The sequence below is a fragment of the Dermacentor variabilis genome, chromosome 11 (assembly GCF_050947875.1).
Source record: "Dermacentor variabilis isolate Ectoservices chromosome 11, ASM5094787v1, whole genome shotgun sequence".
Classification (NCBI taxonomy): Eukaryota; Metazoa; Arthropoda; class Arachnida; order Ixodida; family Ixodidae; genus Dermacentor; species Dermacentor variabilis.
In genome coordinates, this window is record NC_134578.1 from 70,852,343 (window position 1) to 70,878,950 (window position 26,608).

A 26,608-nucleotide genomic window follows, 5' to 3' on the forward strand; every position below is an offset into this window, starting at 1 on the left:
TCTGTACTTGCGATCGGCTTGTTTCATTTCTCCTTCGGTCTTTGCCTATACTGTACTTCTCATTGTGCGCTTGCTCCTTCCTTTTCACATCTTCACTTGCCATTTCCATCTGTCCTTGTGGCCTATTGCATCCATCATTGACTTCTGGCTTTGTCGTCTGTTCTTGTTATGGATTGCATACGTCTTTGCATTCTGATTCCTTCTATGCATATTTGTATTTTCATGCATCTTAACTCTCACATGCTTTCGCGCTTCTCAACTCCTTGCTGTTGCGATTCGTATCTGCCATTACATTATCTTCACTACTTCCTGGTTGGCATCTTTCATTTGCATAAAATTCGCTCCTCCTGTTCACTTTGTGCGGCTGGCATTGGCGCACTTTGTTATGTGGAATTCCTGGCATTGTCCTGCTACTGCTTCATCTTTCCTTCTTCCTCACCTTCTGCCTGTGCTTTTGAATCGCTTGCCTTTTCTTGTTTTGCCATTATGTTGTCCTTCTTGTATTGCACTTTTGCCTGCTTTTTGGCATTGCTGCATTAACTCCTTTTTTCTCTCTCGTTTTGTTATTGCCTGCATTTTTATCTTATTTGAATGCCATACCTGTCTTCTGTTTACCTTTTTCTCCCTTCTTTTACTACTATCGCACGCTTTCCTGCACTCTGATTTGAATTTCCCTGTCCTCTTCATCCTTCTGACTTATTGTGACATCTTCCCTTTCTTTTCTCGATCTATTATGATATACCTTTCCTCTGAACATTCGTGTTCTCGCTCTGCCATCCATGTTTTGTGTTTTCACACATTTCTCATTGTTGACCTACGTATTTCTGTGCTGATCTGCTTTCTTTTTTGATACCTCTTCTATTCTCACCTTTCGAAATATCTCTTTATCTTGCTCTTTTTCGCTCGTTTTTCATTTACTAATCTCTGCGATCTTTTGTTATGTATCTGTAATTGTCTGTGCATGTCTTTTCTCCACTTATACTTTTAAAACCTTATTTTATCTTGTAATGTTTCCTGTTCTTTTTGCGCACTTCATGTTCGCTCATTTCTGTAACCCTTCATGCCATCCCTGGTACTATCTTCGGTTTGCGGCCTCTACTTTACTTGCCTATGCTTGTGTGTCTCTGTCTTCTTGTCTTGCACTTGCCAACATTCTTTTGTGAATGTTCTTTGCCCACTCGTCTCTGGTGCATCTTGTGGCATGCCTCTCCCTTTCGTCCTTGTTTGTTTCACCCTCATTCGACCTTCACCCTACGTTCACTTCCTCCCTCCTTGTCCTCGTCCACTCTCCCGACCTTGACCCCATCCCGACTACCTTCCCTGCCGGACACTCCGCTGTCGGCCTTGCCGCTCACCACATAACAGCTTTCCGCCCTGAAAGCCTCAGAGTCGGACTTTATGGTCGGCGACCTCTTTGACCCCAAGGTCAATGGCCACACGAGCACCGATGACCTCATTCGGGCTGTTCAGCAGGAGGCCAACAACAACAACAGCTTCAGCTTCGACGATGACGACCTAGATCTGGATGAGGCAAAGGCAGCGCTGACTGCGAAGCCGGAGGTATGCAGATGCTCCCTCACCACGTGCAAACTCCAAACAGGGCTGCCATAGTTGCTGTAGTAGGGACGGTGACCTTGCTGTCTCATATTGTTGCTTTACTTTTCTTGCATGTGTAAGGGCACATTCGCATGACATTCTCATATAGAATCTGGCTTGATTAGAATTTTGACATTACTTGAAAGGGCCTTAGGTTGTAACACTGCATTTCATTTTGTCTGTAGCAGCACACTCAATGATAGTACTCTATTGGTTTGTTACTAATTACACTTAACTATTTGAAGTGTGAGTACTTATGATGCTCTGCAAGGCAGCTATGAACTGGGCTGCTAATCTCATAGTGCGTAAATATAATTTTTTAATGTGAAAGCCTCAAGTGGCTCATTGAGCTACAAAGCCGGTGGTGTCTGTAACATTGAAAGCGTTCCCATTGGCTGCGACGCCACTTCACTCGCGCTCTCATCACACTGGCTCGCGCTTGCTGGCTCGGGCCTTGACGGAGCAGAGTGAGCGAAAGGAAGCACCTGCTTGGGGGAGGGAGGGGGGGGGGCAGGGTATTGCGTTAGGAAAGAGGGCCTCACTGCTACGCCCCATTGCCCTCTCTCTCGGAAGCCTGTCTTATCAGCGTGTCCCTTGCCCGTGCAAGCTCTTGCCTGTGTTCTAGCTGCGCCTCAGTCAGGCCAATTGAAAACCCGCCAAGCGTTTCAGTGCACTTGCTTGCCCGGAGGAGTTCATAGCTTGAAGGACCGCTCAGTGGCATTCAATCGGACATTAATGCTTTCGCATGCACAACTCGTAAGAAGTGCTTAGGTGTCCTTAGATTCTTTCTTTTTAAGAAAGCATTTTAATTGCACATAAACGGGCTATCACATGGTCATTGAACTATTCTCTGTTATTGCAACTATGAATAGATGAGTTATAGTGCTTATGAAGAAAAATATGGCTTTCAGTGCAATTCTAACCGAAATCTTCAATTTGAGATTGCTGCCTCTTAGCTCATCCCACTGACAGCAACTGCCATTTTGGCATTGCTTGTGTGGAGTCAAAAAGTGCTGGGCCACTGCTGTGTCGTCTGCTCCGAAAGATTCCGTAACCACATGTGTGCTTTGCCAGACTCTGTTTGCTCCGTACGCTGTGGCACCAAATGGTAGCAAGGGCGTCACTATTGCATTGTGCCTTCAATTCGTTTGCTGGTGCGATAAGAACTGCACAAACCATAGAACACCTGCAGCAGCTCTCGGACTGATCATCGAGACACTATGTGAAAATTATCTTTTATACTCACCCATTGACCATGCAGAACACTCTTCATTTTGTCATCCATCAATGTTGCCAGGCTGCTGTATGGCTCAGGTGCAGTATAAAAAAATTGGACACTGAATTTCTGTTGCACTGAATGCACTCGAATTCTGCCAACTTGCTGTGGGACACGTACAGTTTAACATGCAATGCGTGATTCAGGATCAGTAGTTTGCTGTCATGGCCCTTTAATGCACTTAATATCACCTGTGTGTGGAGATTAGGACCTGCGAAATTGATTTCACAAAGTTTGATACCTCTGGGGTAAAATTTGGAGGCTTGCTATGAAAAATGGAAGTCAGTCTTTTGTGTAAAAGAATACCACTGCACGTCCTTCGACTTCAAAGCCGAACTGCCTTGCACGTTATGGCAGCCTGTGAAAAGGGAGGCATTACAGAGGCGACGGCCGAGTTGTACATCTGAATGGATGCAAATGGCCGGCTCTTTGGAACATTCAGCCTTGTCGGAAACCTTTGTGCAGAACATTGTTTATCAGAGAGGGAGGCAGGCCTACACGTCACTGCAGGACAGCTACATCTGGTGTCAGGATTTCATGTTTCCTCGCTTAAGCATTTCATTTCGATATGTTGGACAATAGCGACAACTGGCTTGGAGAGGCTAACTGAGAGTCATTTGCAGTTGACCCAAAGCATCCTGACAGACAAGTGACGAGTCTATCTGGACTTCTTTGAGTTTGTTCTCGTTTTCAGTGTTCGAGTGTGCCAGTGACTCGTTGCTTCGTAGTGCTAACATCGCAGTGCCATGCATACAGTCAAACCCGGATCTATCGAACCCACACATAATGAAGCACTGTGTATAACAAACATCAATAAAATCCCCTTGAAAATATTTGTATAAAATTTAAATTTTATATATTGAATTACCTATATACCAAATCTGAAAGTGATATCAAAAAAGTACGGTACATAGCTAATTCGTATAAAATTTTAATTTTATACATTGAATTACCTACATATCAAAACTTGTTGTGATCCCTTTCATATTCAACATATATGGGGTCGACTGTACCACCATAATGTAATATGATCTGCGTAGTGGTTCGTGCCAAATTTCTTCAATCATGCGTTTTGTGAAACCACACTTCATACTCCGAATATCAAGCTATAGGTATTATTTACTGACATGCCACAAGCAAGCAACAGAATGAAACTTTGCTTGAACGAGTTGTTGCCTATTGCCTGCTAAAATGTGCTCGTAATGGTAAATTGCAATTTTTCACAAGTTTCACAATTTATTTCAGAATCGCATACATTATACAATAATGGGTACACAAGCAAAAAGCTGAAAATGACTTGACTAGATCTGTACTGGCTGAAAAAAAAATGGTGTGGATAAGAAGTGCTGTTCATTTGGCTTTGGTTACTGGACACTCTTTGTTTCTTCTTCAGGTGCATGTTTTATAATTTATAGTGGTGTAACAATTAAGTCATGCAACGATCAGCAGACCTCCCACACTTTTTGCTGATTATCATGTCTAGATTCTGAAACATGGGGCATTTGGGGAGTTTCGCAATTGGAAGGGTAGGAAAGCTTTGGTTTGTCAATCAGTCCAAGAATGTTAGATGAATAAGTCTGGTGTATTTTAGCGTTTTGCCTGAAGGCTAAGAAGATCTAGAGCGCATTAGGAACCGTGATTGCGGCTAAAGAAGAGAAAGAAAAGCGCAATGTTTTTTTGCACATTTGTACTATACTGTGTTAATGGTGTGCACAGGTAAAACTAAAAGCAATAGAGTTGATGGAACATCAGTCCCTGTGATGTCTTACACCATGTTGCAAAATGCACATACGTGTATGTGTGGGGGGGGGGGGTGAATTCAATGAATGACTAAGCATTTTTCTTAGTAGTTATGGTATTAAAGCAGTGCTGTCATGTGTGGCTTTAGTGAATGCTTTTTGCCAAGCTCTGCTCAGGCTTATTCACATTTTGTTACATGAGATGCGGTATTTACTTGTGCAAAGCCTGTACTTTAGTTTTTCTCGAAGGGGCCCTGAAACACGTTTTTCTAATTAATCGTAGCATGGCCTCGCTAATAAAGGACGTCGTCTCACAAATCTCATGCTGCGAAAATGTTTTGAATGCTTCAACGGGTTGTCTCATCGATATGCGGTTTTCTCTCTCATTTCGTCTCTGCTAGCGCCCTGGAAGCTATACAGCGGAGAATCCAAAAAGTCAAAGCCCCGCTCAAAAGTTGAGTGTCGCAGCAGCATGAGACCTCGTCCCAACACGCTGTGGCAGCCGCAATAGCCTACGCTACACAACACGCCACTGCTGCCTCAGTGGCCACACACGGCAGACGCAGCTACGTGCAATTGTGCGTAGACTGGCAGTGCAAAGATGAAATGATTTTTCTGCCTTCTTGAGATTGCAGGCTCGCTTATTTAACTCAAAATTACCAATTATGTATTACTGAAAGGGCTCTCACAATCACGAAATCAGCCAATAGAGTTCGCAGTGCGGAAGCGAGAGCAAGCAATCTTTTGCTGTTTTGATGCGAAAGTATCATATGGCCCCTTTAGCGAAAAAGCCGGTGGCTGTCATCTGTAGCAGCAAAACGACGCCTAAATAAAGGCAACTTAGAAGAAGCACTATATCAGCTGTTGCTGTGCTAGTCCATGGGCAAATTTCAAAAGACTTTTTTCTTTGTTTCTTCTTTTATAATATTTTTTGTGCAGAAGTCAGGAAGCCGGAGTAGTGGCGATGGTGGTGCGGCGACAGTCACGCTGTCGAGTCAAAAGATGGCAGGCCTCAAGGATCTCCTTCTTGCAGAGAAGCTGAACACCTCAGCGATCCAATTGCAGCTGACAGCTCAGTCACAGGTCCAAGTCGTCAAACGAGGCCAATCCAATCCAGCTGGCGGGCCCCACGAAGCCACAACACGACACTCCAAGAGGATGCGCCGGGAATAGAAAGCAGGGCCATCAAACTTCACCATTGCTGTTGAAACCCCGCTGTGCCGGTTCTGCAGTGCTAAGTGATCGCTTGTCGTCTGCTTGCACTTAGCATCGTTTGCAGACGTACGCAATCTCTGTTGGCTTTTAATGGCAGATTGCTATCCCCGAAATTGTAAAAATTCTTTGGCTTGGCGCTTTGTGCTGCGGCTTGCAGGTGGCCTTTGCTTGAAATGCTGCGAGTTTGTTTGTGTGCAGGGTGGAGTGCACCATTTTGTGAGAAGTGTTGTCGCGGCAATGTGTGAAATGTTTTGGATCGATTTGTTAGGTCAGCAAAGGTGTAGTTGTCGCTTCTTCATTTTCTTTTCTTTATTTCTTTTTCCTTTATTTTTTTTTTTTTTTTGCCGGTGTTGACACAGCCTTGAGTCACACTGCAAAGTTGTGTTATTGTTGGTCAGACCATCGCTTTTTTTTATTGGTCACTGTTGTTTAGAGGCTGGAGGGAGAAGTGTTTTCATTTACCTTCTGCCTTCCCCACCCCTCTTTCTTATTTTGCATGTACAGACCACAGGTTCAACTAAAGTTGAACTTCGTCAGGGGCACCTTTGAACAGCATTGACATGGCCATTAATTTATGCACTTTGATGCCCGGTCGAGGTTCACTTTATCACTGTCGCAGACACGTCCTTCTGTTGAACCAAGGCTGGGATGTCACTTAAGTGCTCTTGTGTAAATCGTGAAGCCCGGTATGAAGCTTTAAGACTTCTTTTTATTATGTTTTTTTTGTGTTGTGCGAATGTAGTCACTGCATTTAAGGGAGCACTGCAGCAGCAGTGCTGCTCGGCGGCATTTGTTTCTCGCACATTACTTAGACATCCTTGGTCTCGCATTGTTTTGAATGTGGGACGCACAAGACTTGGGGGGACCACACTTTCCATTATTCAGTGGCGCACAGCTTATGTAACGCTTAGTCCAGTGTAATCCCTGTGCCAGATTGAAGTTCTTGATAGCGCAGAATGCTTATAGAGCGTTCAGTGCTTTTATCTGTGCCGTGTGGCTTGGGTTGATGGAAGCTTTATTACCTATCTAAAATTGAATGGAAAGCCCTGAGGTCGTACGGTGATGTGTGTTTTTATTCTTGCAACCTCAAAACAAGGTTTCGCACTTGCCACTGCCTCGTGCTCACTGAAATTTTTAACAATGTTGCATTTCTTGATCCTCATCGATCAGTCACACCTTGTATCCTTGTTTGCTTCGTGCAAACTCTTAGCTGCTGACGCTTAGCAAAACCAATTAAAATCTCTGCAGCAGTTCGCTATTCTCATGGCGGAAAGCGTATACAACAGTGTTTTTCACTAATGCCACATAAACAAGGTAAGCTAAGATGCCAAGTGCATATTATTGAACGATGCGTACCAAAGAAATGCAGTGTTGTCACAATATTTGAACTAGAACTAAGCAGTGATAAGGCCCGAGTCTTCTTTTAAAGCTGTTCTAATGAATACACAGGTCACTGTAGCTACGCCTGTAGGTGAGATAGGGATGGTACTCACAGCAGGCGCGCTTTTAATATGGTGGAATTGCCTTTGAGGAAAGAGATGGCTGTTTGCAACTTTATTCCTCATTAACCTTGCGGAGCTTAACTTTACGACAACATGCGCAGCGACAAGTCAAATGTCACAGTATACTTGTGAGGTTTATATGTGTATATATGTGTACATAACTTATGGTCTTTGGTTGACGTCTAGTCGAGCATGGTAATTTTGTGTACTTTAGTGTGGGTAATATAATTTCATTTTCTTCTTTCGGGAGCAAAAAAAAAAAAAAAAAACATGAATTTCAGAATTTTACACCTTGGAAAGTGGGTACAAAAAAAACTTTTTCAAATTTCTGAATATGTTTGGCTTTGCTGGTTTGTCCAGGCATGGGGGCGTTTGTTTCATTGAGTTTTCGTTACTTCCTTAAGTTAATCGTAGCATTTCTGTTTTTTTTTTTATTTGCATGGTTATGCAGGCACCCGTGGTACCTTTGGTGTTGGGAGCACTTTGACGCCATCTCTTTGATGTAGTTATATTGTGATTTTGCGCCAACACTCGCATCACAAGAAACATATTTGCATGGCGTGGTATCTTTTAGAAGTGTTGATTCTCATTTTTCCAGTCTGTAATGCCACAGTGCTAACTTATCTGTGTACCACATTGGTACATGATCTTTATTGCGCAGGTAATGCTCATGTTGCAGTTTATTTTCCGTCAGACAATGGTCATCAAGCCTTAGGAAGTCTGCAGCGCTTGTGGTGAAAAAGACGAAATGCACCGACCTGATGCATTCTTCTATATTTAAGTTCCAGTCACACAGGCACTTTAAGCATTTCGAGGATTTATATTGTTTCATTTCGCACACGCAAAATGGAGGAAAAACGACACTTATGAATTCAGCAAAGCACGAGCCACCAACTAACTGTCTGTCTTGTTCTTTTTCAATATGCGCTTAATATAGGCGATAATTGAGCTTAAGCTTAAGTAAAAGGTTAAAAAAGGAAAGAAGATTTTTAAATGTGACAATTGATGGAAAACTTAGGCCAGCAGAGCTACCTTTCTTTTTACTAGGTTCTTCTCCAAATTGCACAGCAAGTAGTGGAATGTTATGAATGCACCTAAATCAAGTGATGGAATGTGAACTTCGTGTGGGTGAGGCATAAACACTTGCTTTGTAGGAACGTTCGGGTTTATACGGGCAACTCAGGTTTGCAAACCCCTAAATTAGGGTTTCCGCTTCTGTCACCACAGAAGTGTTGCTGCAAAAATCTGGCAGGCGACGGTGCTAGGCACCGCAGTGTGAAAAGCACATTCAAATGAAGCGATAAAGTTGTGAGCAGCCTTATGAAGCTTCGAAGCCTGATAATATAGGTGAAGTTATGTTACAATGACGAAGCAAAATAGTCGTCATACACCATATTCAGCATGCACAGCAGGCAAGTACATTGGCCATGAAGAAGGGTTAGCATAAGTGACTGGTGACCGGAGCGGCAGAATCTCGAATTGTGGGGAAGGTTGCCAGTTACCTACATCAGCATTCGAGCGACTGTGCATATATATATATGACAATCTTTTCATCTCACATTCGTTTGATGGCCAGCCATTATTTCCCCCAAACAGCAGCAGCAGGAACTGTCTACCAGAATAACCTTGTGTGTGAGGAATCGGAATGGCCTGGTACTCTTCTCGCTCTATCCACATGTCGTCATGCAGCATTCAGTATTGCCATTTTGCCACGCTGATCGTCGGTCACTTGAGCAAATAATTTTTCGAGAAAGCACTGTGCGCCCTCACCAAAATTTCAGCCTAGAAGCTTGGAAACCAATACACTCAGTTTACTCCGTCTTCTAATTCACTCTTATCTAGTTGGCAGGAGTTCTCTAGACACAATTTTTTCAATTTTTTATCCACCAAAGGCCAGAACGCTGTTAAATATATGCCACTAAAAAGGTTTAACCAGCAGCTGTCAACACCTGCAATAAATTGTTGCTTGCAAAATTCTACAAGTGACAACTCTAACTGCGCTAGGGGTGGCTCAAAATGTGCACCCTGGCATGTTGGCATTAGAGAGTCAGAAGAGTGTTAGTCCTCCGTTGACTCATTTAAATCGGGAGATGCATACTCGAAGTGTCGAAGTTTATGGTACCATGTGGAAGTACTCGAAGTACTAAGCTAAGCTTCGAGCCGACTTTTGCATTAATAGGGGCCAAGCACACTAACCAGTGCTACACCAAAGAGCTTACTTTCCTCCTTAGGGCTGATTTTTGTTTCATATCGCTGTCTCTTGGAGAGCACTAAATGGATACATTAGGGCAAGCTAATTTCACTCCCAGGTATCTGCTGCCCCCCTTTTTTTTATGAATAATATATGCAAATGGTGTGGGGACTTAGGATATTACAGTACTTGTGTCCTGTCTATGGAGTAAGATAGACAGCAATGGCAGACTCCGCTCATCTGAAAAGGACAGATCCTGAAACGCTGGTTGCCGGTTCACAGCGCATTTGCCAGACATGAGGAAAAAATGTGGAGGTGGGCGGGGGGGAGGGGGGCTGCTTCAGTCAACCAACGGAGTAGGTAGAGTGTGGCTGTGCGGCTGTGGCAAGCTCAGTTCTCTCTGCCGTTGCTATAGAAACGGCGTTGGGCTGTGCTTAACCATGCTCCCGCGCCTTTTCTCCTATTCGTTGTGTCGTCTGCTCAGCACATGCTGTAGCACCATTAGCATGCATACGTATTGCAGTTCATGGAGAGGCGTTTGCAGATGAAACATGTCTTCACTTTAATTCATTTATTCGAGTTATACATTACAGGCACCATGCCATCCCTTGATTAAAGGGCCCCTGAAACGGTTCAGACAAATGTTATATATGCGTAGGGTACAGATTAAGTAGAAAAGTCGCACTACAATTTAAGTGAAGCGTTACGTATTAATGGAGCAACAAGCGATTACAAGTTACCCTCCTCCCTAGCCGTGCTTTTCCTCCTCAACTTTGTTCGCCGAGCGGTCGGCGCTAAGCTCCGCCTTCACTGGTTCTGAGTCACGATGCGACGTCACATCGTCCATTTCCAGTTGTTTTGGAACCCATCCCCGCCCGCAAGAAACCTCTCCGCTAGCCCGTCGACCCCAAGCAAGAGCTATCGAAGCAGCGTGCGTTGCGAACATTCTGTCGTAGCGCCGAACGTGTCTGGTATGCCGCTAATCACATACTTCCTCAATGATTCGGCGGAATGGTGGAGGCATAAACTCAAGCTGATGAAGGAACTTTAGCGTAGACGTACGTGAGCTGCCTGATCGGCCTCCACGGTCCAGCCACCCGGTGGCGCAGAGCTTAACCAGCCAAAGAAAGAGCTAATATTGCTCTAACCAAGTGTAAAACATATTAAACATTTACAAAAACGTGTTAATGATTACACTCCTGCGAAAAATTTACACCAGCAGCAAAGAAAAATACATTTTGTTACTGTTACTGTGTGTGGTTGAGCTCTATGCCACCAGGTGGCTGCACCGTGCAGACCATTCACATTTGCGCTTCTGTTCATCCTCTGAAACGACACGTAAGGGGACATGGCCAGGCCCTACCCCCTTGCGCTTGTGTTTACCCTAATACCGGACTTGCGAAATGCTATTGCGTTAGTAATCTTCCGGTGTAAAGTGACGGCCGCAATCGCACAAATCCTGGCACCGATCGGATAGCGGCAGTCAGAAGCGCTGCAGCCAGTCCGCTCGTCTACTGGCTTGCAGAGGGACACGATGTCGCAGCCTGACATATTGCCAGTCGCTACGTTTGCAGTCCACAATGCAACAAAGTCGAATCATAGCACTTGCGAAAAGACAAACCAACACTGACGGCGGAGCTCTCGTCAAAGACGGAGCATGTTGTAACACAAGCAGACTACACTTGCTGTGTGCCGGAAGTGCTTAAGTGTACTGAAAAATTGTTCTTGTGCATTCTCTTTATGTTAATTCCTTTTTATAAAAGCAAATTAACTAACATTCCAACTATTACGAACATTATTTGTTCAACATAAAGTTGGAAAAGTTATTGATCACGCGCCCTGGTCAGCCAATCGGATAGCTCGCCCCACTGACGTCTTATGGGTGATTTCGGTCATATGGGTAGGGGCGGCTTAAAATTCCGCCGAGCAGTGTGCTGCGATCGGCAGCGATGTGCATTTTTAAAACCTTATAATAAATTACACGCTTTACGCGGAGCACTTAGATGTGTCAATTAATGATCAGAAGGACCTACACTAACAACTCAGTACGTTTGTAGAAAATCGTCAAAATCGTTTCAGGGTCCCTTTAAGGGAGGTTAAAAGGAATTGTGTTAGGTGCAGGAACAAAAAACACGGAAAAATGAAATGTGAAGGCTATGCAGGAAAAAGAAACTGGAAAATGGGGAAGCGGCGGATAAAACGGTCATGTGTGGGGTGTCGAGCTATGTCAGGAGACCGTGTAAACAAACTTTTAGGGCAAGGGTGCCTTTCATTACTGCTTTTGTTTTAGAGTCGTTCAAGTAGACAGACACATCGCTTGCTTCTTTTCCTATGATGCTTTTTCTGTTGCCCGGTTCTCTCCGTACCTTGTGGTGGTTCATGAAGGCAGAAGCTTGACTCTTTCTGGATGCAGAAATTGCTCCGGCAAAAGTCAATTTTGAGTTGCGCTTGAAGAGTTGGTGCTGTCGTCATTCCGTGCTGTGGGGCTACTGGGGCCGCTTTATTCTGCAAAAATCGTCGTTGCGAGGCATATTCAAACCGTGCTCTTCACTGAACAGATCCCTGTAGACTCCAGGATGCAAATCTGAGAATTACCCTTATGGCACGTGCCTGGATGGGAGAACAAACCTACATTGTGTGCACTTGTAGACAAATTGTTGTCCTTCTGCCTTTCTGCATTTATGTCTTGTGGTAGCTTCTGGCATTCAGCATCAGTGATTTGCGCCTTGCTTTCTTCGAAAATCGTCGAAACTGCTTCCTTTCGAAGTTGACCAAAGGACTTTCTTTTCGTTGCCGCACTTGTAAAAAAATCACGTGCTACTCGAAATCTGGCGCACGTTTTGTCTTTTGCTTTAGGCAGTCACACACTTCCAGGAATTTCCTGTCACCACTGCTGCAGCAGCTGCGGATCAGATGGTGCTGTGAAGAGAGAAAGCTTCTCTTGTTCCTTGCCATATCTGGATTTATAGCAGGGCACAAAACACTTTATCGGTTACTATTCTGTTGTTTTGCCTTTTGAAGGATGAGTGTCAACACACCTTGTTCCATCGGACATCATTAAACATACTGCATGCATAGTAAACAAAGCGCTGAGCACGAAAAGTATGTAGCACATAACCTTCACTTCCGCACAGGTGTTTGGACGTAAGAAATGTGTATATCTGCTGTGCCTTTTCATGCAACTCCATTTTAGAGCACACCTTTTAGGTGTCGTTAGGCGGTGAGCGTTGGCGTAACCGAGCAGACGAGCATAGCAAAAGAGCGAACGTGGATCACTGCGTGGCATGAAAGACATGAGGAGGAAAGCGGAGGAGGAGGCTGTGGCGAAACCATGAGGTGGAAAGCAGTGGAAGGAGGCACGGCGAAAGGGTGACAAGAAAAGCGTAGTGGCGCAACAATGGCTACGATATGGCACCAGAGCAGCGTGCGTCCTCTGGGAGGTCTGTCGGCAGCAGCTGCTGCGAATTGTGCCCCACACGTCACCCACGCAGTGGCCCTCGCGATCTCCAGGTTAGCGAGGCAGTCACACTATACTTCACTCCATTTGCAAACCTGCTGCTTCGTTCGCAACATGCTGCACGAGACAGATTGTCCAGACCAGCCAATATATCGAGAAATGAAAACATGCATAGAGCTGCGCTCAAATTTCGCGTTATGGAGTATCGTATTCGTCGGTGAATTTTTTTCGTCTGCTTTCTGCAGGGACAAGTACAAATGCTTTGTATAAGTGCAGAAAGAGCAGGGAGCATGTGTACATTTGCATTCTTTTTATTTGTGTGCACATAATCTTGAGTTTCATCGCTGTTCAGTTGAGATGGCCAAAGGTCCGATTGTGCGGCGGTGGAGTCGGCACTACTGTCTTTCTTACTCCATAGTCCAGTCTTAAGGAAAAGGGCATTCAACCTGTACACTTCTGCTGCCTTATTGCAGTAGGAGGGCCTAAATCAGTGAAAGGAATAACAAATTTTGCACTGAAATCATAGTGTTGCTAAACCATTGTGTATTTTGAACTAACACCTGCTGAGACAGTTTTAAAAGAACAGTGTAGCAGTATAGCCTGATCTAGTGCTTGCCTTTAGTGTCGCTTAAAGCAGTACTGACACACCATTTTAGACTTGTAATTTTTCCATGTTAACTGACACTCCAAGTCCTTTAAAGCACACATGCGCACGAAAGAAACCGGCAAGTGTTAAAGCACCCTGTATAACTTAAGCTTACTATAATGCTTGTTTCTATAAACCAGTTTCAATTTGGGGATGCAGGAGGTGGTTGCATCATGATGTGCGGGCCAGCTTCATTTCTGCAATTGCTGCAGCTGCCACACGCGTGCGCAGCCATCTTGTTCATTTGTTTTATGAGCAAAGCCATCACCGCTTTATTTCTAAGTGATGCCAGCAAATTTTTCTCTGCGTCCTGACCTCACGATAATGTTGATGACACCAGGTACAGCATTTTGAGACCAACGTTAATAGAAGATTGTAAAACTGGGGCAGAACTCATCGACAGTGACAGTCCAGGCAGTGCGAATAGCAGTATTTTGGGATAAAAATCAGTTTATTTTAAACTAAATCAGTGAGCGCAATGTATGTCCCCAGAACGTTCTGGGAGGAACCTGAACAGAATGGGACTGCGCTAGAGTGGACCTTCACTTCGACTAATCTAGATGTTTTTCTCCACATAAATAATTACTTCTGCATTCTGAAATTAAGTCCTACTTCAGCCAACTGACAGAAGTTTACAAGTCCGTTATTCAGAACTTGGATGCTATCGCACAGTTTTTGCAAAACACCAGTGCTTCCGGCAGTTCTATGTGCTTTGTGAGAACGGCTTTTGTGTGAGCAACGCATGGTAGAGTGACCACGACTTCAAAGATATGCGTTGGTACTCCTCTAAATGCTTCCCATGCAGGCAGACATTGCTAGCTGCAAAGTACTAGCAAGCTGTGCCAGGTTTCTCGAGCACGCCGTTGTTTCATACTGCGCTTGATTTTGATTTTTGGAAACATGGTATTTCGACATCGCAGATGCGGTAGTACTAGCATTGAGCAGCATTAGCGTGCGTAGAAAAAGAAAAGCATTTTGTACTGTTTGTGCCTGCCTGCTGCACAATTCAAAGCACCTGTTAACAGGCCACAGTTTTTTTTTCACTTTGAAACACGTAGTTAGCACTACTCACGTATGAAGAAAACAAGACACTTTTTTTTTTCTTCATCACTACCATACCTGGATGTGGAATTTGTCATAAGACGTCACGAAGGCAGTAATGGCACTAGCGGCAAGTAATGTGAAAGCAGCAGTGAAAGGATTTTCTGAGGTCACAGCAGCATGCTTACGAAGTAGTTATTAATAGATTTTAGCTTATTGTTAACTCTGCCTTTATGTTGGAAGAAAATTAAGCATTGCTCATCAATTTTAGTAGAGTTAATCGAAGATGAATTCATCAAATTGAATGGAACTAAGGCCTAGGACGTGAAAAAAAGAAGGAAAAAATGCTACCTGATCAGCTTATGATAAAACATTTTGTTTAGCCATATTTATGTGTTTTATGTCTAAAACAACTTTTGTCCGATACCTGTTGTTGGTGCTGTTTCATCGCACTAGCTCTGAATCTGGGAGTAAGCACTAGACATGATGATTCAGTAAAGAAATGCTACAAGACGTGCATATTTAGAGAAACAGGGCGGCAGACCAGCTCACGAGCTCATGCGACTCGTAAGCTTGTGTCGTTTACTTACTTTTGTAATGACCATCTGTTGCGCTATTTAATTGTACTATGGGTATGCCTTTCGGCATTTCTTTGCAGAACCATTGTGTGCAGAGTGTACTCCCGAAACCGCAGCTTGTCCAGCACATGACACAAGCATTCGTGTCACCTGGCACTTGTGTGGAATGAAAAACACATGTTGCGTAGAGCCGTGAATGTCAGAGGTATTTCTTTCGGTTGTCAGTCTCTACAAGCAACAAATACTGGCAAAACTGAACTCAATCCTTCATACATGTATAGGTTTCACCACTTAACCAAGTTGTATCAAGCACTGTGTTGTTTTGCTTTTATCCTTTATGTACAGCAGATTCACCTTAAAACAAACTTTGTTATGACATATTCTGTGATAACCTGGACCTATATTTGCAAAACTTATCTAGTATAAGAGTGTTTTCTCATTGGCTGTTGCTCAGGTGCCTGTCATTCATGGTAGGGATTTATGAAATAATAGAATGATTCTTATAGTAAGGGCCAATCTTGGGAACCACGTAAGTAAAGTTTTGTGGGTATGGGAGCCAGAACTGTTTGAGGATCTTTTTTCACTTTGTTTTAAATTCATTGTTAAGATGAACGTTTGATAAGGTGAGTAGATTTCTGAGGTCCTTTCATATTGTCCTTCAAGGGAGTCTGCTTAATTATGGATCAAACAGAAGACTGGAATTTAGATTACCCAACAGAAAGCTTGCACTTTGGTGGTCCAAGTGTAAGTTGTGTTAATTAGGAGTAGTTTTATTGACCTGCTACTTGAAAGGAAAAAAATAATATGCACAGTTTCACATCTTGTAGCAGGCGCATAAGTCATAACTGCTTCCATATTATTGCCAGCAGACAACACAGAGATGCATAACTGTAATTAACAGTGAGGCAGGTGTAACCACTTTTGCTTAACATCTTTCTTTACATTGCTGTGTGTAGATGTGATAGCAACTTGTGTGTTTGGAGTATTTTCACCTGCTGACTACAACTGACAACTTTATGTGCTGCAATGCACCCAGCACATTTATTTATGTTGCTGATGTTTATTGCATGCAAAACTCCTTATGTGAGCCGTTACTGAAATCTCCAGAGATCAATCTTGCTGTAAAATTTTCTGCGCTGTTATTTGCCTACAATATTTCCAAAAACCTTAGGTCCTGTAAAACTGACTGGCAGTTCGAAAATGCTTTTACGGAATGGCTCGCTTACTCCTACTAATCCAGCATTGGTTGATTTGAGCGTGTGTAGACATTCTGAAAGGCGCTCATGTTTGTTCAGTGTCTTTTTAATTAACACATATAATTTGATTGTATTTTTGCATCCACTGTCAGGGTTGTAATTAATTATATGTCATCTTGGGATTACCTCAATTTCTTCTTTCTTCCAAAGAACTCGAGTGAAGGAGGCTATAAAGGCATCATAACCAGTATCGCGCATGTCTTATGCAATTTCATGTTTGTACTGCTGTTTTATTAATTGCACGAAGCAGTTACTGTCAAGTTCCTGATAGCAGGGAGGCTTGCAGTTAGCGTTCACCATGTCACAAATTCTTTAAAGTGCTTCAAGCTGGGAGTATGAAAAAGCCGAGGTATTTAATACGGCAAAGCATTTCTTAGATCAAGACAGCTGATTTTCTGGCATGAACACAACATCCTGCACAATTGGAAATGGCCCACTTAAGCATTTGCAGCCATAGCTCAGTGGAATGCTGGTCACTAGTGTGAATTGGCTTAATGATTGAGCACGTCATTTCCTTTCTGAATGTAAGGCACATTTTCAGTTCTCATGCTGCTGCCACCATGCAGAATGAATGTGATAGAGCACAGTGTCGAGCGAATCAGACTCCTAATAGGAACGAGGCCCCTTTAAGTGATCCGTAAATTGGCATGGAGGTTTTGAATTTTTCGCTCTCCCCTTGTTTTGCCGGCAACGGAATCAAACCCCCCCCCCCCCCCCCCCTGTCTTGCTGCACACTGGGGCTCAATCTCATAGCGGTTCAGGAAAGGAACTGTTCGCTTGCCTTTGTGCGATTGGTCAGAATCGTGCTGTTGTCAGCACAAAAGCGCCACTCTGACTAATCACACGAGGACAAGCAAACGGCTTGCTTTCCGAACAGTTGCACGGTCGCACCCCTGATCTCCCCACCTGGTCGCGACGGCTTCCGCGGAAGCACTCGTGTTGGTTGCGAGAAAGTTTGTGGCATCCGGTGGATGAAACTGTCATCGTTAGGGCTAGTGAAAGCAAAAAGAGAGAAAGGTATGGCCATGTTAGCGTGCCTGACAGTTTCTTGCGTTCTTGTAAGGGGTTGCCAAGTGGATGCCTGCAGGAAGTTAGGACAAGTGCTTGATGGAGCTAGGCATGTGGAAGCATGAGCTTCTCATTAGCGTGAGAACGTGCAAGGGATTCGGGTCCCTCATCTGACCACTGCGTGTGATGTAAATGCAATTAGGGCCCCCTTGAAAATGCACCAGAGAATGGACAAGGCCATGACTATTGGACCTGGATATCTCTAGTTTGTATGGCGCATGTAACGTTGAAGCACAGAATAGTGTGCAAGACTTGAGATCTGTCATTGGCAGAGCTGTACATTTCAGTACTACGGCAGCATGTATACCAGATAGTTGTGATTGTTTTATTTAATTATAATCCTTTAGAACTGGCTTCGCAAGCGAATAAACATGCAGACCACGCCTTTATGCAAGAGCTTTTGGCTGTACAAATGCGAACTTTTCTTGGGCTTACAACAATTATTACAGATGCATCTGTAAGACATTCCGTGAATTGCAGGCAGATCAAAATGTGCTCTTTTGGTGACTTAACAGAATCGAAAGGGGTGTTGCCACTGTTTATCATCAATGTGAAAGTGGTTCCTCTTGCAGCACAATTCTGTGCAGGAGTTACCAAATGCAAAGGTATGCTTAAATTGCCGCATGCAACATGTGGAAAGTGTTTTTGAAAGCCTGACGTCACGGAACTGGCAGTGTCTACATTGACTATGGAAGATGGTTTGTAAGAATGCAGTTGTCGCCACTAAGGTGCTTGAAACAAGCTCCTGGAAAAGAATCCCAATGTTGAGAGCCGTTGCTGATGTTGTCAAAGTGTTGGTTTTAAATGGTACTGCTGGAATAACAATTGTTGCATCCATTTGTCGATGGTGATAGCTGGTTTGGCCATAAAGCGCATATGCTGGTGTTAAGAGAAGAGTGTTTGTTGCATGCAGTCGAAAGTCTATTCTGTGTGAAAGAGGAAGGGTCGCTCTTGTTGTTGTTAAGGTGGCGTTTGGTGCTGCCACTGTGATTGACGAGTTCCCAGGTTTGTCCTGCAGTTGATGCAAGCATTGATGCACAGTATGCTGTACAGAATTGTGACAACATGTGCCCATATTTTTGTTGGAAAGCGAGCATTTGTGGCCGTTTTCATTTGTTGCATCTGCCTGGTTTGTGTTTCGCCAGTGCTGGAGTCCTCACTCGAACGGAATTGCAGCACATGTGACTGCTTGCTTCATATTATTCTTTAGCTCACTTAATGGCAAAAAAAAAAAAAAGAAGCCTGCATAATTGAAATGAGTGAACTGTACGAGTTTCAAGAAATGGAAGGAATTTGTCTACTAATACACTGTCTTCATGGAGTAGTTTATTTTAAGTAATAGCATTGAAATAAAAGTGACAACCAGCTGGAAACAGTGAGGTAGCTCACGGGTGGTATTCACAGCCTGTCACTTTGGTGAACGAATTCACTTTTGTGTGAGTAGCTCTGGACGTGTCACCTTGTATAAATTGCAGCATTCCTGCTACCCATAGTCGTCAGCGACCCATGAGGTGGTGTTCAACCCGAAAATGAAAATGCCATCCCAGGAATCGAAACGTTAATGTTTTACAAGGTGAGCGAGTGTACTAGGCTAATGATTCTTTACATTTTATGTACGACAACTTTCGCTCCAAGCAAAGGAACCTGCCTTTGATAGGAGCAGATCTGTTGCTTGGCTAAGAGTTTTCTTTTGAGCGAAGACAACAGCACTGGGCGTTACAAAGGCATCTGGGTATGTTTGAAAAGATCTCTATTTGTAGAGAAGATGGTTAGCCCAGCAGAGCCTGCCACCAAAGTACCACTGTACATAGCATGCTAGAGAGTAGGTTATCTGTTGAATGTTTAGTGGCTTGTATATTTTTTGCTTGTTACTTGTTTCTTGCAAGGGGGCCTGGCTCCAAGCTGTGCACTTCGTAAGAAGACGTTGGTTCCTGTGAGCTGTACATTGCGTCTGTTGTGGTCACGGTGTAGTCAGATATGTATACCAGCATGTATAAGAAAGTGGTTTCAAGTTGCATTTCACAGTGTTTTGAGAGCATTTATGCAGAGCAGAGCATTATATTGCTTGGCCTGACCCTACTTCACACGAGAAAAGATATGCATATGTGTGTTTTTTCTCTGGACAATGTAGTTCAGGCCTTTGTCGACTCAAATGTGAGTCAACCTGTGTTTTTTGGACTCTGCTTCACTGCATTATGGAATACAAGTTGGCATGAGAAAAGGCCAATTTGCATTTTTTCTTCTGCAATGTTCCGAGCTTTTATTTTAGTGCGCTTTGCAGGCAGTACAAAGGACTTAGAAAAACATATAACTTGCAAAGAAAAAAAAGAAAGTGATGCAGCCCTGTTGTCAGCGTCCAGGTGTTTAAATGTAATGCTGTAGTCTGGTTTCGCTAACAGTGCGGCACATTGTTGTTTGTATTTTAGCTGCGTCTGATGTTTATTGCAGATTCTATGGGAGCAGGAAACACTTAACACTGCAGATACCGGCAGCACTCTCTTGTGCTTGTTGTAAAACTGGATCAGTTACTTTTAACGCAGAATTGTGCGAGATCGGTACCACACGCACGTGTCTGTCAATTCAACAGCTTCGTTGCAAAAATGGTGTGCCATGCGTGGAGGTTAAACAAAGAGCAACTGTCTGCAACTGTCTGTCTGCTGCACGGACGCTTTCTCGAGAACGGTAATGAGCAGCATGGTTGAAACGAATGAGGTTTTCTGAAAAGAATTCGATCGCCGCGACATCTCGCGTACCCTGTCGCCTCACAGCCTCTAGCTTGTTCGTGCCCAAATTTGTCCAAGAGAGTTTCGCATTCTTAATTTTCGTTGTGTGAGACATCAGTTTTCACTGTCTATTAAGAAGGGGAACATAGAAAAATTTCAGCGTTTGTTTAAAGGACTCCACACGTTGCTGTTTTCTAGGTGAAGTCGGGTTTTGTGCCAAGGTTTGTGCCTCTGCTTTCTGCTCCAGGAGGGCTCTAAGTAGCTTTTCTAAGTTTTACAGGTTACGCACGACCAAAAAAAAAAAAGAAGTGGGAGAGAGAGATATGGAATTGACCTTTTTGTCGCAGTGTGTGATCCGAGTCATTTGCTTGGCTTGCTTTTGCCACGGGTTTTCGGTGGTGCCCTCTCTGTTAGCGTTGGCTCTTGAGCGAAGCTGTACGCGTAGACGTAGCGGTTGTTGGCTTGTGCATATCGCTTGTTTGGTGTGTGTGTCTAACTCACATGTCAGAGCTATGCAAGTCCACAAACCGTGCACACACACACGCACACACACAGTTTTTTTTTTGGGAGGATGGGGAAGCTGTGTATACTTGGCCTTCCTGATCTCTTCCCCCTACCTCCCCCACTTTTACCTTCGAGGTCAGTTCCCACGTAGACAGAGAAACTGTGATGTTTTTACCTCCTGTTTTGATCAGCAGAAAACATTTTTGTTTTTGTTTTCTAGTGCATAAAGCATGGTTGTAAATATTGTCGAACCTTGTTACAACCAAGTTGCATCCAACATGAGAATACCTTCGTTACAACTGATATTATTAGTCAAACTCAGTATAACAAACATGGATATATAACAAACTATCTGATATAGCAAATTATCAGTTATAACGAAATAAGTCTAAAATGTTTCTTCCTAATGCCAGCATGTAATGAATATATGCTTATAATGAATATTTGATATAATGCTATTTTTCTGTCAGATGCGACTTTGTTACGAGGTTTGATTTATAGGCACATATTCGTTGCACTTTGATATCGGCGATAAGCATTTTAGATCTACTTTTCAATCCACATCCTTTGTACCAATCTTCGACTGTACTGTAGTCAGTGCCAGTTATCTGTTACTATTTTCTTTCTTACACACATGCAGTGTTATCCTAGTACTATCTCTCTACCTGCTGTTGACATCTTGGATAACCCAAGTATCAGCCCAACGTTGTATCTTGCATAAGCACAGTTCAATTCTTGCCTCGTTCTTTGAGGCTTGGGTCGATTTCTCAATCACCGGTTCTGCATTTAATGCAGTTTGCCTGATGGGAACACTTGCGTAATGGCATTTGTGGAACTGGCACAGATTCCAACTGGCATCAGAAAACTTGTCATGCACTTTTTTTTCTACACACACTTTTAGTGCAGAGGATATCATTACATTGCACATACAGCTAACCTGTCGTTTCCTTTGAAAAACAAAATAAATGCCATTTGGAATACTCACGATTTCATTTTGATGACCTTGATCTTGCATTGACATCAGACAAGCTATATTTCATGTCTGCAGGTCGTTTTTGGTGTTTTGAAATGATTTTTAATTCTCCTAACAAGTCACTTCGCGATTGCACCATACAGAGTGGTCGCAGCACCACTTTTCTAGCATTTCATCCTTGCATTGTGATGCGAAACAGGTTTTGGTTTGTCCAGAGTTAACACGGTCTGCACTTTGTGTTGAATGTCTGTCAAACCGATCTCCTCGGGGTCAAAACGATTGACGACGCCGAAAGATTGACGCTGCGAACAGCTCTAGAAGTCACCCAGGTTTTTCTTTTTCCAAATGGAAAACAGACCAATGTTGTCAAAGTCAATGTGTTTATTTCTTCTTTGATGCACATAATGTGTTCTCTCAATGAATGTGCACCTAATGTTCATTTATTTTGTACATAGACCATGTGGGTAGTTAGTGTATCTTTGGTTCACCATTTCCAGCTGTCATTTATCATGTATGCATGTACTGAGTGCGAAGTGCAAGTCATGTTGGCTCCACTTTCGTGTGTGTGTTTTTTCTCTTACTGGCAGAATTTGGTGGTTTGTTGCCATTGCCTTTTTTTTTTCACAGAGATATTATCTATTAGCTTTTTTTCTCCCTTTCTGTACAGCAACATTTATTTTGATTTCAGATATATACATAATTATTCACGCACACCAGCACAACACTCAAAAGGTAGTTTTTTCGGTTAACACAGTTCCTTTTTTTTTTTACAAGTGGTAACAACGTTGGTGTCGATCGAGTACTCATTGGACTTGCCACTGGAAAAAAATGAAAAGCAAAACAAATAAAATGTCTGGTCAGTATTTGAAACCGGTGTCCTCATTCATTCGCATTCGAGAGCATCTGCAACTCGTAAATTTTGCTCACACACAGACACACCTACCTGTGTGTTATTCTGTACTGTAACACATCAAAATTGCGTTAAAAGGCTCCCACACTACTGAAAACAAGCTTTCATTTACGGTGAAAAAGAACCTCATCACAATAAGTTGTTCAGTAAGTTGCTCCCTGCATGTACTTCTCAATTTTTAAAGAAAATCTATTCGCACGTCTGAGCAACGCATTTCGTGCAGACATCGAGAGTGGCACCAATCGCTGCCGAATACCAGCGCAGTCTCGGAAGGTATTTACCCGCAAATTCGCCTCGCCCGGCCCACCGGCCGCAAGCTCTTTTTCAAGCTCTTCTCGCTTTTGCTGTTGCCTCTTTAATTTGTCGGGATCTTTGATTCCCCTGTGCTCCTGCTCCTTGAGTCTCCGCTCCGCGGCTTCGGCCATTTGTTGCCGCTTCACGGTCTGCACAGCAACGATCGACGTATTACCGAGAGCAAAACATACGGTAAAATAAAGCGACTACTACAGCCGGGCTGCATGCGGGTCCGTTCACGGCCACTGGAAAAACGCGTTCTGCGCGGCTAAAAAAGGTGAGGTTGTCGTACCACATCAAGTCTCGGCGATGGAGTTATGTCGGCGCCGGAGCCTTTGAAGCAGCTCATGCAAATCCCCATGATCGGCTTGGGAAGTGCAGTTTAGCTGGTTAGCAAGGTTCGCCACCCCCACCTAAGTATGTAAACAACTCCGCGCGACAGCTGAGTGGACAGCGTTGCCCGACTGAGTGTGACGGAATCTTGAATGCCCCCAGTTTCGGTTCAGTTGGAGCACAAACCGGCGTCTGGCTACGCTGCGTGCGCAGCTTTACACGTTAGTGTCGACACTCCGTGCCACGAGTTTGTCGGACGTTCCGTCGCGCCAAGTTTAGGTCGCTCGCCGACTTTCGCGTCACCTGCAGCGAAACAAAGTAAGTGTTTATAAATAATATTTTATTAATTGTAACAATAACTTAGTTTAGTATTCTTCTAAGAGGTGACGCTACATTTATTAGGTTACTATTTTTAACTCGGCACACGTGGTGTTTCTTGATTACGGTATGTACGGGGAGCTTTTCCACTGGCGCGATCGAAAACCTCTCAGGCGCAGCACTGTTTACGTAGCGCGAGTCGCACTCATTTTGTTTTTGTTTCTACACGCTTGAGCGTATGACGCATCGGCGGCGCGCTTTGATTTTGCTGTTTTATTGTTTCCGCGGCTCATGCTGCGGCGACGAGCTGCGTTGTGAAATAAAGGAAAGTCGTTCCGCGTAACATATTCGGGGAGAAAAAAGAAAAATGGCACGTCCTCTGGAGCAACGTCGAAACGTTCAGGTGGCCCGAAGTGCGCGATTGAGGCGAACGCGCGGAGGTGTGCGCGCTGCCTTATATGGAAGGGATGCCCACGTTAGCATTGTCACGTTTCTTGCTAGTATTTTACGTCACTTTGTCGCGGCATTATTTGAACGAAATAAATAAAAGCGCTACCGTGCGCTTCGACAAGCGGTGAATAAAGGTACTGCCTCAAGCTGTTGCACAGTGTAATATAAACGGAATTAATAAAACCGCAAGATCATATGAGTGTTCCTAATTGTTTGCAAAAGTTCAGCGCTAACACTATGGCTGTTGCGTAGCTAACTTGCGCTAAGGGACACTTTAAGAGGTGAGGAAAGCCGGAACGAATCTCGGCGTTGTCAAGAAACTGCAATGTGCCGCCCGAGAATGGAAATTTTTCCACGGGGAAAGAAGTCTCCGGTTCTCGGCGACGATAACGAACTCGCCAAATCCAGTTGCAAAGGGTCGCTCCGCGCGCTGATCGACCGCCTCTTAGAGAAAGTGTCGATCTATCTATTCGCATATCATTAAAGCCGGAACAACACAGATTCTCGCTGTAAGGACGTAAAAATTGACCCATTCCCAGCAGACCACGTTTCCACGCGTACGAGGCATGGCAGTTTCGCCACAAGTCCTAGCGGCGCAGCGGACGACGGAATTTTCCAATGGTACCAATTCCTAGCAAAAACGCTTTTCAACAACAATACGACGCTAATTCGGATTTAATAATTATTAGTTTAATCTCTTAACTATTATTTTATTGCATATAAGGCAATATAGTAACAAAAAATCCTTTGTGTACATCGGTTCGGAGCCGAAGATTGCCGAGCGCGGCGAACGTGGAACCAGTTCCAACCGGTTAGGGGAGGTACAATAATTGTGCGTGGTTGGTCGTCTACGGTGCGGTGAATAGTGGTGTGCCTGCGAAGGAGCACATCGCTGCGTGAAAGAAACTGTGGTGTGTGTTGTCTTCTTCGTGTGCACAGGGAACCCGTGCCTGATCGTCGAGTGTGCGTGAAATATTTTTCGGGGGGCTTCACCGCGGCGCTGGATAAAACGTAAGTCGGTCGGGGTATGTGGTTGTGCGGCCGCGCTGACTACCAAAGCGTGGCATGTAACTCAGGCTGCTCGAAAAGCGTGACTGTGTTCGAGTGCCGCACATCAATACTAGACTTTTGAATTTAACGCCAATGACACTATTACGGTGGCGCCGGGCGTAAAATCTGGTGCCCGGCGCGTCGAGAACGTGGAGCGCTTGAGCGGATTCGCGCTTTTTTGAAAGCGACGGTTGAGAGATACGGAGAGAGCGGGTCCTTTATGCGGCGAGACCGCATGGGAAAATTTCGACGACGCTGTGCACGCCGTGTTGAGACCCAGCTGGCTTCGTTTTCTTTAGCGATAGCGAGCGTCCAGCGGCACCTTGAACCCCATTTCGACCACAACGCCGCGCCGCTTGAATCAGCACCGCGTCTGAACACTGCAGCGGTTGTGATGCGACCCATCTCTACGGAGTCGCGGGAGCATTTCGTTGCTGGGATATCCCACCGTGTCGTTGACCGTGCAGCTCAATTGCGTGGGCACCGTAATATGTACTTGCGCGCACAAACTAGCGACTGTGGTGCATGGGGGCAAGATTTCAAGAAGTCGCCGGCTACATTGTGCTTTGTCCGCAATGAACCCAGCCACCGTGGCGAGAACTTCTCCTGAAATGTTAAGGTCGTGCGAAAGGCGCTGCGCTGTCGCATTGCGTGTATACGGACGGGAGCACGCCAGCTTTTCACGCTCCACATTGGAGTCGTGGACCGTCGTATTTTTTACTAGCTATAGGTGCGGCGTGCGTTTCTCCGACCTGGCCAGCGCTTGCATAATGCCCGCACGCCGATCGCGCTTTCAGTTACATAATGCTGACGGGACCACAGTGTGTTACGGCGAAAAGGAGCTTAACCAACATCCTCTGACCCGTACGTACCCTCTCGACCGTGGTAGCCGCTCCTAATCTGACGCGACCGGACTTTCTCCATTCATTTTCTCAAGGGGAACAATAGAGTTTTTGGGCCCCTCGTATCCCGTCGAAACGAAAAAAAAAAAAAAAAACAAAAGCGAATCGGCGCCTAGAGTCATTGTTTCATTTGTTCGCGTAATGTGCTTTAGAACAGCTTGCAGAGTGGGAACGTGTTGGTTGCAGTGTAAACAAAGCGGCGTGCAAAGACGGTTTTGAATCAGCGCTTGAACTGCGTCACATCCTTGTCGCATGTTGATCGCGCAGTAAAGGCGTCTGAGCGTTTCCCACTCCATTTACGCGCTTCGTAGTCTTTTCAGGCCCCGAAAAATCTAATCTGCAATGAGCTCGTTCTTTTCTATTTTCTCTTTGGTTTTTTTTTTTTTTTTTGCCTGTGTCGTGCCATGCCTTCGACATTTCGAGGCATTTATGCCAGAACACACGAGTTTGAGACGTAGCGTCTGTTCTAACGAAAACGTGTGACGCCAAGATATGTGGTGATCAGCCCTTGTTCAGCTCATGGCATGACTCTTGCTTGCCGAGCTTGTATTCCTAGGGCGCGTGTTTTGGTGCAGTTAACGTGTTT

The 26,608-nt window shown here is 44.3% G+C and overlaps 3 protein-coding genes across 5 annotated transcripts in view; 2 read left to right on the forward strand and 1 right to left on the reverse strand.

Moving 5' to 3' along the window:
- The window catches only part of Mnn1 (menin 1), a 43,649-nt gene extending 33,841 nt beyond the window's left edge, over nt 1–9,808 (forward strand). The window contains exons 8-9 of one of the 2 annotated variants that reach the window (XM_075673692.1): nt 1,366–1,560; nt 5,551–9,808. In XM_075673692.1, the coding sequence (XP_075529807.1) occupies nt 1,366–1,560; nt 5,551–5,784 (429 nt within the window). In that variant the 3' untranslated portion in view covers nt 5,785–9,808. The remainder of the gene's footprint in view (nt 1–1,365; nt 1,561–5,550) is intronic. The other variant, XM_075673693.1, reaches the window with a different exon arrangement.
- A 12,308-nt stretch (nt 9,809–22,116) lies between these two features.
- On the reverse strand, nt 22,117–23,466 carry Svip (small VCP interacting protein). The gene is made up of 3 exons (XM_075673694.1): nt 23,262–23,466; nt 22,957–23,118; nt 22,117–22,583 (listed from the first exon to the last, which is right to left on the reverse strand). The coding sequence occupies exons 1-3, from the start codon at nt 23,328–23,330 to the stop codon at nt 22,569–22,571; spliced, it is 246 nt and encodes an 81-aa protein (XP_075529809.1). The 5' UTR covers nt 23,331–23,466; the 3' UTR covers nt 22,117–22,568.
- A 1,401-nt stretch (nt 23,467–24,867) lies between these two features.
- emb (exportin-1 emb) overlaps nt 24,868–26,608 on the forward strand; it is a 56,095-nt gene continuing 54,354 nt past the window's right edge. Inside the window, exon 1 of one of the 2 annotated variants that reach the window (XM_075673689.1) lies at nt 24,868–25,081. The gene's annotated coding sequence lies outside the window, so the exon portion shown is untranslated. The remainder of the gene's footprint in view (nt 25,082–26,608) is intronic. The other variant, XM_075673691.1, reaches the window with a different exon arrangement.

Excerpts from the sequence above, each read along its gene's own strand:
- Svip (XM_075673694.1), bottom strand. The coding sequence starts at position 23,330 with ATGGGGATTTGCATGAGCTGCTTCAAAGGCTCCGGCGCCGACATAACT. Across the intron at positions 23,119-23,261 it reads CATCGCCGAGACTTGATGTG|ACCGTGAAGCGGCAACAAAT; the intron begins GTACGACAACCT and ends GTTGCTGTGCAG.